Genomic DNA, 12,756 nt, shown 5'->3' on the forward strand with positions numbered 1-12,756 from the left:
GTGTTTTACATTTTTCCGATGAGAATGAACAATTATATGCAGCTATGTATAATACGATGTTCAATCTGTTTCATCACAGTGCTTGTTCTACCATGGAGGTTTCAAAAAACAGCTTAATTCAATTTTGGTTTTCCTCCCATGATGATGAGACACAACTCAGCCTAAAAATCATCTTATGCAATGGCTTATAGTTCTTTCTATTTTCTATCTTATAGAAAACAATCTATGAAAAAACAAATAGTCAAAACTTTTAAACAAAATATCTACACATTTTTTAACCATTCAAATTTTTTGCATTTGAATTTGGCTAAACAATTCAATATTAATGCATTAAAATTTTTCCCTATTTTCAAATTGTCCAGTACTCGTTGTATTGGAGTTTTAGAACTCCTTACGACCCATGTCAATGCATAATTTTCAATCGAGGAGTACAAATTAATCAAAGAACAATTGCAGGTTAACATTTTTTGGTTAAGTAATTCTTTAATATAAATTTTTTATTTTTATTTTTTTTCTTGTTTTATTTTTTTAGAAGGTTGGGTTCACAGTTTTAATCTATTCGTTTTCTCCTTGGTGGTTTGACAATTTGAGTGTGTCTATACTTCCTACCTGTGTCTACACTTCCTACACATGACCTTTCAAAGGACAAAACAAAGGGAAAGAATTATAATATGTGAAGAACAATCTAATGGTAACTCCAACTCTTTTATTCTGTTTTATTTTGACTTTAAACATGATATAACTTTTTCATTCTTATTATAATTGCAGATCATACAAAATTAATGGTGGCCATATTAGTTAATGATCATGGAACAGTCCCATTTTCTTTTAATTCTACCTAACTGAACTAAAAAAATATGTTATAGCATCATTTTGCTGGACAGTAGAGGCTAAGTTTTCAATTGCAGCCTTGGATCAAAATTTAGATCAGCTATTTCTAATTGATTGTGATACAACTGTTCAGAATTTCTTTAGTAATAATTTTTCAGTTTATTATATTGATTTAGTATTATAGTATAGTAAGGCAATAAATGAAAAAAAAAGGGTGGAGGTTGGAGTATCAATTGATAGTTTTAAACTGATTTATGAGGTCATTGCCAAAATACCTGCCTATAGGACCAGAGCTTCAAGGGACAATGTCCTAACAAAATTGTTTAGAGGTAACTTTTCTGCTAATTTATTTTTAGGTGAAATAATTTTTATTTTGTGTAAATTTTTAATTAGTTTATGTTTGATTTTTTTTAACTTCCATATCTACTATTAATCGCCTTCATCAGCGGTTGTTGACTTGCTCATATAGTGTTGTACCAATCAAAATGTTACGTATAGGTGAGACAAGTAGTGGTTTGAATCGGACTGCCCTTTTGGGAGAATATTTTATGTCTACTATTGAACATTACTCTACATTGACTGCTGGACAAGGGACTCCTTCTTTGGAATGGACTGCTACTTTTAGACATGATAGTGAAGGCACTAGATTTGAGACTTATGTTGATTTAGTACATGCGATCGATGTTGTGGAAGGGACTGGACATGTGACTGATCTTGTGAGAGAGATTGATCTTCGGATTGCTCTTTTGGGAGGATATATTATGTTGTTGAACATTAGTCTACATTGGTTGTTGGACAAGGGACTCCTTCTTTGAAATGGATTGCTATTTTTGGACATGATAGTGAAGGCACTAGATATGAGACTGATAATGTGGAAGGGACTGGTTATGAGACTGATCTTGTTGGAGGCCTAATCTTCGGACTGTCATTTTGGGAGGATATGTTATGCCTGCTGTTGATGTTGTGGAAGGGACTAGACATGGGACTGATCTTATGGGTGGGACTGACGATGTGGGCGGGGCTGATCTTGTGGGAGGTACTGATCTTGTGGAATGGACTGAACATGTAGAAGCTTTGTTGGACAATAATGTTGATGATGCTCATTAGCTGAGACAATATGTTTTGTTAAAAGAGTTGTATAACAATCCAAACGAGATGGGCCAAAGCCTAATTTTTGTTTGTTGTTGCATGTCTAGGCGGAAATGAAAATAAATCCCCCAAAAAAATGTACAGTAACTGATTCTGATTCAAATGGCAAAAGCCCATTATTTTGACAATCTTAGAGTTAGGGCACGTTGGGCCAGAAATCCAAATTTGACCTTCTTACTTTACTCTATTATTTTTATTAATTCTAACCTTTGTTTTGTCTGGTTGAATTTAATTAAATTCCCAAAGATAACCTATCTTTATTTTTTTTATGTTTAATTAAAGTATTATTTATTATTTACTTACATATTTTGTTCATTAATAAAAAGTTATTTCCTCAAAAATCATTCTTAATATATTCTCTTTAAGTTAGGGTGTGTAAAAATTGACTCGACCAATAAATTGAACCGAAAAAAGTGTTATTGGTTTATTGTTATTGGGTTATTGGACTAACGGGTTTTTAATGGTTTTATAAAAAAAATTATCGGGTTATCGGTTCGGTATTGATTTTAATATTGGGTTATTGGGTAAACCGATAATCCATTAAGCCTAGTAATTTATTATATTTACTTGTACATAAATATTATATATTAATCTCAATACCTTACTAGTTACGGTCTTTATCCTTAGCCTTCAACTCACACTTCAAAGTGACGTTTAGTTCACAACTTCACATTATACAACACTTCAAAATCTAAAGTAAGAACCTTATTCCTCTTAATTTCTCTTTGTGTTACATTTGTATAATTTTTTTATTACATTATTGTGTTGTTGCGTCAAATTTATTAAAGAAGTCATATATTTATTTATAAGTATTTTCTTATTGGTTAAACCGAAAACCGAACTGTTAAGGACCAAAATTGATAAAAAATTTCTTATTGGTTTGGTTATTTGTTTGACGTATTTAAAAATCGAAAATCAATAAACCGAACCGATAATACATAAAATCGAACCGAACTAACCGATGCACACCCCTACTTTAAGTAATATAAAATTTGGTTTCTCTTTACTTTATTAATTTTCAAAAGTTGGTCAAGAATCAAATATTAAGTTAAGTCGTAGGTCAATCGCGTGTTGGCAAACACTTCAAGTGGCTAACACCATCTTAAAGTATAAATTGAACCTCGAACCCCTCTGGTATTTTCAAATGATTTATCTGTTTAAGTCTTTTGAAAATTATAAGTTTTCTTGTTTTTTCTTAATAATTTAAGTGGCAACTCTTATATAAAATTAGTTTTTCTTTTAAAGTTAAGCTAAATCGATTCTTTATAAAATAAGCCTTTTATTTCTTTTTTTAAACGTGAAAACAGGCCCCATAGCGGGAATAAATCCCACCCTCTATAACGGTTTGCACAGGACCGAACCTCGAAAATCTTCCTGAAATAGTCTATTTTGCAACACCCTTCAAATTCTAATGTAGTCAAACCGATCCCGCCAAATTCAATATTGAGAGTTCTATTCCCCAGAATTCACATCCGAAAAGTCATATAGACTCATTAACATCTTAGCTGCAAGAAAACCAAATTCTACTTGGACGCTTCACCTAATCCTCTTCTCATATTGTTCTAGACCTTATCTCGCTCAGATTTTGTCCAAGTCTAGCCTATCATGAAATACGCAACTCTCAAACCCAAATGTTTTCTCACCCGATTTATTGTACTTTTGTTAATCTATTATATATATTTTATATGTTAAAATCACAATAATTAATAACTTAAAATTTTATTATGTATTTTAAAGATTAACTAAAAATTATTATAGATCATAATAATTGATAACTTAAAAAATTTAATAATTTGGTTGACTCTCAAAATTCTATCAATAACGCATAATATGGTACTTGGAGAGTAACACATTATTTAAAATTGACGTAAAAAGTATAATAAATCACAATAATTAATATTAACCAAATAAATGACATATTTAATTTTTTAACTATATGTATAATATAAAAGACTAGTTTAAATTGTATTCGTACTAATTACATGTAATCTTAATAATAAAATATAAATTTTATACCAAATGTTGTTTAATGCTTCAAAATAGTCGATTTAATTTCTAGTTTTTAGCTAGTAAAAATTAGTGTTGTTTGGTTTTTTAGCATGAAATTGTTTGTTATTTTCTAGTTGATATGGTAGAGTTCGTGAACATGTTTATCCACTCTATTTAGCTAATGTTAATTAGATGTAAGCCTATTAAACAAACTATCAATATTGTTATGGAAGGTAAGAAACTAGAAAGAAAAATTAAAGAGAATGAATAACTCTTTGTATTGATTCATGCATTGATTCAAATAGAAAAATACATCACTATTTATAAATAATTAAGGAGAATAAAGTGTATTTATTTTCCTTCTAGATACTAAACTAAAAAGGAAATTAAATATTTTGCAATTAATGGAAACCCTAGACTTGAAATGAAATTAAATACTATAAAATACTTTTAGACTAAAAAGAAAAAAGTAAAAAAATTCTACGTAATTTCAACAAATATAACTATTCAATTGCAATTCAAAGACTTCAGAAAATCTCTTTCTTTGCTTCTGCGCTTTTTTTTAATCCCCAACACCAAATTATAGTATAAATATAAAATTATTAATTTTCTATGTGGTTAACCTGTTAAGAAAAAATCTCAAGCCTTCGATATCCTATGTTCCTGAGATCATTTTTTTTCGATCTCTAATTTTTTATATATTTTTTAGTAGTGTCTCTTTGTTGTATATATGATGAAGAACAAGAACTCTCATAATTTTAATTTAGAGGTCATTGTACAAGATACTACTGACAATAATGTTCAAGATGATATCACATTTTTATACTATATATGCTATTATATAGAAGCTAACAAAGTTGCTGACCACAATTCTTGATGAACACACTCCCTATCCCTATCTGATATGTTTAGCATTTTTTCATTTTTTTCGAAAATTGCTTACAATATGTCATGTGTACACAGGATAAGATTTAGACCATCTTTTGTGTAATGGTATACATCACTGTTGGAGTTAGATTCTGATTTTTTTCTTAAAAAAGTAAACATTGATGAAGTATGGTGATAACAATTTTTTAGTGATAATTAATTAATAATAACAATAATAAATTAATTACGGTTAAATATATTTTTTTAGAATTAATTAACATTTTTTGTAAATTAATGTCTCTAAAGAAGCATATACCTTATGTCAGTAAAAGTTTTAACTGTCTTTATTAATGTGTATATTTATTGCTGCCAGGGGCGGCTTAACGTAATTGAGGGCCTAAAGCGAAATTTCAATTTGCTGCCTAAAATATAAATACACTTCATATACCTATTTATTCAAAAAAAAAAAAAATACACTATTAAGATGAAAATTATTAGTACTTAATATTGTTTTTTGAGTTACTAGTTTTAGGTAAGATTTTATCAACTCAACATTGAAAAACATCCTTTAAGTGAGACAATTATTATATGTATTGTTAACATAATGATATAAGTAATAAGTTGATAAATATTAAATAAAGATAAGAGTTAGAAGTTTAGAATCATAGAATTTGACTCAAAAAGTTGATGACTTGGTATACCTCATTTTAATATGCTTAGAGTAATGCTTGAAACTAAAATTTAAAAAGAATTAAAAAGAATTTGTAATTCACTTTGTTCAACACTTTTTCTTATTTTTAACAAAGTACAAAAGATGTTAAAGTGGATAAAATAATTTATTTTTAAAAAAATTATACTTTTTATCATAAATAATTAATTTTTCTATAAAAAATTTAACACATAATTTATTCTTGACAATAAAGATTGTGAGCCTAGGGGTGTAGGGGGTTTGGCTAGACCCTTACTATGTGACATATACGTAGAAATAGTTACAAAAGATTAGGGTGGGACATGGACCTTGTCTCTAACGAGCAAAAGAGATTGATAAAAAGGAAAGGAAGTAGCCTATATAAGTTTCTTTCCGGGAATTTATCGGAAACATATGGTTCAATAGCCTAATATATTCAATTTTTCATTTTGGTACATAATTCATGGAGTACAATAATAATACTGGAGAGTTAAATACTTGACTTGTAGTGTAAAATTAGAGAGCAAAGAATCGAACTCTCAACAACGCAGAAATAGATAAGATGTGCTCCTCCAATCATCCAATCACCAAAACAATCATATCTCACATAAGCAATCTATGATTACACAAGGATCTCCCTTTTATAAAATTTAATACTACTTGGGCGATCTAGTATTCAAATGCAAATCTAACTACTGCACAAACCATGAACCATAAGTCATTACGACAAAAATAATTTTTATTGATAATAGTAACTATACATATTAGCAAAGAGTGTTAAAATCTTTACCGGCACTAGTTAATTGTCATTGGATCCAATGTCGATATAGGTTTTAACACATTTACAAAGAGTGCTATAATATAATTGTCACGAATAATTATCTCTACAAAGACATACTTAACTGTAATTAAAATATTATCGTTAATCAATTACCGCTAAAAATTATTTTTAGTATACTGAGTGAGTGGGACCAATAAGTTAACCAACCAAAAGTTTCAATACAGCCTTATTAGAGGGCCATTTAACCATATCACCCCTAATTTTTGGGGCAAAAAGATTGTTGAACTTGCCTTTTTCTTTATCTAATTTTTTTCTGAAAGCAAACATAAACCAATTAATTATAAATATAAAGATGCAAAATGTTTCCACATTTGCTCCAAATGCTTTGTCCAATGGTGCATACACATTATGATCGTCATATAGTAACAGAATCAACAAGCAACAAGGTAATAATGTCTTTACATTTGGAATTGGAATTTGTATATCCATCTTCTTCATCTTGGAAAAAAGTATCCATTGTCCGTGCAAGATTTAAAATTCGTTCTAGAACAAATATTGGTACTTCAATAGGGCGTAGTAATGCCTTGTTTATGTCTTTCCATGCATTCTTGACTTCCTTCCGAAACTTAACATAGGCCTCTTGCTTTGAAGCTCCATAGTCTTTCATATAGCATTCAATGACAGAAGCTACATGTCCTCTTTGTTGGTCAGTCTACATGAAATAGAAATTCAATATCTTCAATAGAATTTTCTATTTACTTATCACATTTTATGTTTTGCACTTGATCCTGGAACTGATGAAATTCGAGGAAAACATGCCAGATATGATCACGACTTAAGAAAATGCACTAATATCATTTATCGTACTTACTTCATGATCACTAATATCGTCCATTAATCTGCAGATAGTTGATGAAGCTCGAAGAATCGAAGGCTCATTTGTTATCCATTCAAAAGTGTCTTTTGTTATGAATTCCTCCATACCAATCAAAGAAGTTGTTCCAAGCGCCATAAAGGTAGTGCTTACAATTGCATTTTTTATATACTCATCACAGTTGGGAATATAGCCAGCATTTAACCATTCCGCTTCTTTAAAATAGGCCCTAGCCAATTTTTTCATCTAAAATGGTAACACAAAAATAAACTGACAATATATAAGTATGCATTTTTCATGCCAATATTTTTGTTATTTCTCTAGAAGTTAATTTTAATCGATTAATGAAGAAAAGTTCACGAGGATTACCTCAAATTTACCATAGTAGGCGCGATCTGATTTACCTTCTTTGGTCAATTCTTCTTCCATTTCATCGAAGATTTCCAGAATAGCTTGATAAAATGGTCTCATATATGGCGGTAATGAATCCATGGCGTTTATGTCCCATCTATGCATCAAAAAATTAAACTTGTATCAACTATTATTGTATGTCATTAAAATGTTTAATTTCTTCTACTCATCAATTTTACCTCTGTATCGCATTGGTGAAAAGCACAAGTTCATCAAAAGTTGCATATGCATCATAAGTGTCATCACAGATTGAGAGCATTTTGAATACTTTTACTAACATTCTTCTTGCACGACTATACTCAGGCTCGAAATACAATCCCAATGTCCATGTGTAACCCTCAACTAATTTGTCTCTTGCATATGGCACTTTGCTTGCCAGATCCAGATCTTTCCACCAGCTATATATACATATCACAAGAGCGTGCAATACATGATTATTATATTTTATGGCTCGCGTATTATACCAATTAATTAAAGAGGAACATAAGATCAATGGTGTATGTACGTACCTTGTAAGCTCGCTAAGCTCTCTTTGATGCTGCTTTTGCAACATGTTGAAGTCCAATTTGGAAAATTTTAAAAGCAAATGGTTGTGTGATTCCATGTTTTCATAAATGTCTATGTATTTTCTTGCTCCCAATCTTGGCATAACTTTGTGTATAGGGTGGCTTAAGGCTTCAATAATTTGAGCCTTGAGTGGATTGTTTAACATGGGGATCATGGACTCGAGATGAGTAGTGGTAAAAGTAAGAGCTTCTTCGAGAATATCCTCCCCGTGCACTCTCATTTGTGCTGCTTCATACAAACTTAATAATGCTTGGACATCATCATTAAGAGTTTTCTTAAATTTTCCATCGCGCTCCACAAATTGCTTGAATACATCTGGTTAAATTACAGGCGAATTCAGAATTTATATATAGGTTTTAGTTTGAAGTTTTATATTTGTGGTAAATTGACTTTAAAATACTTATTTTACTCTAAATAAAATAATTTATAACCACACAAAAATCTATAACTTATTTTAGACTACAAAATTCAAAAGTTTTTATTTCTTAAATTCTGTATCAAATCAAATTATATTATATAAATTGAGACGGAGAAAATACTAGTTAGTGAGTCCTGCCACGTGAAATGGACCCCAACACAAAGAGGTTTGTGGCTGAGTTGAACTTGTCTCTTTCACATGAACTCACGCTCTACCACGCCAGAGATGACTAGTTATCTCTTTCTCATGAACTATAACTCTATCAATAACGTCTTTTTCCTAATTTAGAAATTTTTTAATTTCTAACATTTTATCTGACATGTTAATATTATCCCCTCTAATTTATTTCTACTTATCACGTATTGTTTTATCGGTCAATATAATTATAAGTTGTAATTCTTCTCATATTAATATAATTTAAAAAAGGGACATTTTAAGATGTTGGTCAAAGTCCATACAATTCTCGAAAAGCAAAACGTATAGAGTAGTTTCATGAGCTTCTTTATGTCTAAAGGAGTTTCATGAGCTCTCAAGTAGTAGTAGTAGAGAAAACTATAGGTGGAAGCTCTAAATATATTACTCACCTATTTTCTTAAATTCCGTATTAAATCAAATTCAGAAACAAATTGAAACGAAAAAAGTATTTAAATAACCACTAAAAAACAATAAGTGCAGCGATAGAGCATAAATAAGTACCAGAAGAGATGTAATGGCCTTGTTGTCTCACAAGTCGAAAACGAAGAGAAACAACGTGAAGGTTGTCATTATTCTCACTATGTTGGGACGATGCATCAAAAATGTTCTGAATGGATGTTTCGATTTCATTATGGAAATGATATGATACTCCCAATCGTTGGATTGTGTCTATCAACACAAGTTTTTGTGTACTATTGTCATGAATTTCCATCAACATGTTCATGACTTTTTCTTTGTACTCATCAACTTCAAGTTTTTCTTGAGTAGTAATTTCCTGTATAGGCAAAAAAAATTAGCATATAATGTATTAGTTTTGACAAATTCAAACATAATATATATATATATATATATATACATATATTTGTGAGTACATACGGTGAGTTGAGAAGTGTAAGAAAGGAAGTTGTATCCCCAAACATTTGGATGAAAATTAGCCAAATGACGTGAAGAATTAGCATCCATTGCTAATAATGGGATCATTAATTTTCTCTTTAAAGAGTGTACTTTGGGTTCACAAGTGTATCTCCAAATATTAAAGTTTATCAAGCTGTGAGGATACATTGAAAATGCGGCCATCGCTCCACTCATACCCAGTCTCTCACACAAACATATATAGATAGACACACACCTCCAAAAAGGGGCTCTCTAGTTCATTTTCTCTAGGTTGTTATGCTGAAGGACGGACGTTTGGTAGTTGGTTTGGAGGTAAGTTGTTATGCAGGTATCAGATTTTGCATTATAAGTAGCGTATATAAAGAGTACTATGTTTGGTAGTTGGTTAAGAGGTAATTTATTCTTATATAAATTTAATACAGTGTTGGGTTTAGAATTTAGAAATCCGCACAAATTAATGTATGTATAAGCTATGACTTATGAGAACATCTATATATGTATATATTATTTTATGCAAAATAGAAGGTGGACTAATACTTCCTTTAGTCTATATTAAGTGAATTGTTGGGATATGACACACCCCTTAAGAAAAATACTTTAGGGCATAAATAAAATGTTACTTTCTATTATTGTCCTTTACATTATTCTCAAACCATTCTCCTAGAATTATGTACTACTCCTATTGCGGTCATATCATCACCTACTATTGCACAAGAAATCCTAAGAACTCAAAATCTCGCTTTTGCTGATAGGCCACAATTTGTGTATATCCACAAACATTATATTTTATAATAATAAAGACATTGGATTTAATCAATATGGTAACTATCGAAGACACATGCATAAAATTTATATAGTAGAACTTCTTAGTGTGAAGATGGTTAAGTCCTTTAGCGAAACTCTCCAAGATAAGCTTTTAAATCTAATTGCATCTATTCGTTCCGTGAATCTATAGATGAAAAATGCAAACTGATCTCCCTAAGGTTGGTTTTTCTTAAAAAATAATTTCGACAGGTTGTTATTATAATTATTTTTTTATTTATTTTTTGCAAAAACAACTTCCAAAGGTCGGGGGTTTTTAAAAAATATATTTAAAAAAGCGACTTTGGAAAGTCGATTTTTTCATGAAAATATAAAATTAAAGAGTGTAATAATAATAAGGCAGCATACATTAGTTTTAAATCAAAAGGCATCAATGGTCTAATAGTAAAAGATAGATAGAGATTTGGACCCCAAATGATTTTATAATTAAAAAATCGAACTCATGAGGTCCATTATAATCCGACTTTGTTAGGTCGTAAATTGTGCACCGGAGGTCATTTCTTTCTTTTGCTTTTACTATCTCTAATTTTTTTTATCGATTTTTGATACTTTTTTAGCCATAACTCTCTGATTATTATAAATATGATGGAAAAAAGACCTCTCATAATCTTAATTTAAAGATATGTAAAGAATACTACTAATAATATCGTTCAACATGATATCACCTTCTCATCTCATAATACTATTATAGGAAGCTAATAAAGTGATTGCTTTTCTTGCAAAACTGACAACACATCCTCTAAAGAATAAGGTTTAAATCATCTTTTTTGTCTATTCATAAAAAATGATATACATTACTCCTAAAATTACTCTGGTTTTTTTTTTCTTAAAAGAAGTTAACATTAATAATGTATGGTGATAGCATACTGTAAATGTTGATAGCTAATTTGTAACTTTGCCTCATATGAATATGTCATCATTGACATCTTTTTCATTCCGATAATTATCTAGATATATAAATATAAGACACTAGAATTTACGTGCTCTTTATTTAATTTTATTTTAATAAAATATCAATTCAACAATAAGAATGACAATAATATTGAATATTGGTTTTTTAGTTTTACATTGGTTTAGACAATTAAAATACATAATCTAATTTTAATTTTCCTTAAATATTTAGTAATGTAACTAATACTTATTAAACTTATTTTAGCATGATTTAGTACTTTTAAATTATGATCATTTTCATTATGACTTTGCAATATTTATTTTATATGATGATTTCATTATTATTTTTTATTGAATATTTTAGTGTCATCACTCATCTCATATTTGGTATTATCTTTTAAGAAACACCTTAGATAATTGTATTTTGGTTGGACTAAAGAAATATTTGGAGCACAAGTTAATTATATGTTTATATGCGAAAAAATCCAAAAATCTGAAAAAATTCAAGGTTTATTAGTTTGGTTTGATTTATAAATTTATAAATTCGACATAATGGTTTGGTTTGGTATTTGAAAAACCCCGAACCAACCCGAGGTTGAAATACCCGAAAAAATCCAAATTTTATTAGTTTGATTTGGTTTATAAATTTAAATTTTTTACACAAATGGTTTGGTTTGATATTTGAAAAACCCAAACCAACCCGGTCATATACACCCCTACTCATATACATGTATTACTCCTTGTATTTATAGTACTAAAGTTTGAAATATTAGCACCTCTCGTTAAAAGCGAAAGAATCTTTTTTATATATATATTTGTACTTTAAATATAAGTTCATTAAATTTAATTGTATTATATATTATTAATTTTACTGGACCGCAACAATAAAAAAGATAAATGGAGTTCTTAATAATCTAGCTTAAAATAAAATTTTCATATCAATAGGATTTAATGGAAAAATTATGTAAATTGGTTGGATGACTTTTTAGGGGAAATATCAATAGTTGAGAGAATTTTTAAATAAATATGACTTTCTAAGAGAACTAATCATGGTTAATTGATTTTTAAGTTATAAAATAAAGTTAAAGGGACTTTCTAGAGAATTATCTATAGTTAAATGACTTTTTGAAAGAATTATCCATAGTTTAGTTACTTTCTAAGATATTATCTCTGAAAAAGAATGAAGATACTTATATAAATATTTTGTTGTAAATTTAATTATTTTGTAATATTACTTTAAGGTTGATGTTGGGCATGTGTATACACGAGCTCTCCTAACTAATTCATAGTACTAAAACTTGAATTTTCAAAACCTCTACTTAAAAGTGGAAATTCTTTTTCATTTCATCCGTTCGATATCTGCAATAAGACTTCAATTA

General features: G+C 29.3%; 1 protein-coding gene across 1 annotated transcript; it reads right to left on the reverse strand.

The window, feature by feature from the left end:
- Window positions 1–6,631: 6,631 nt before the first annotated feature.
- Window positions 6,632–9,968, reverse strand: LOC125874588 (sesquiterpene synthase 9-like). The gene is made up of 7 exons (XM_049555500.1): window positions 9,647–9,968; window positions 9,272–9,545; window positions 8,100–8,472; window positions 7,770–7,988; window positions 7,549–7,687; window positions 7,177–7,425; window positions 6,632–7,017 (listed from the first exon to the last, which is right to left on the reverse strand). Exons 1-7 carry the CDS (start codon window positions 9,857–9,859, stop codon window positions 6,721–6,723), a joined length of 1,764 nt encoding a protein of 587 aa, XP_049411457.1. The 5' UTR covers window positions 9,860–9,968; the 3' UTR covers window positions 6,632–6,720.
- Window positions 9,969–12,756: the final 2,788 nt, after the last annotated feature.

This window comes from Solanum stenotomum, chromosome 8, assembly GCF_019186545.1.
Source record: "Solanum stenotomum isolate F172 chromosome 8, ASM1918654v1, whole genome shotgun sequence".
Taxonomy (NCBI): domain Eukaryota; kingdom Viridiplantae; phylum Streptophyta; class Magnoliopsida; order Solanales; family Solanaceae; genus Solanum; species Solanum stenotomum.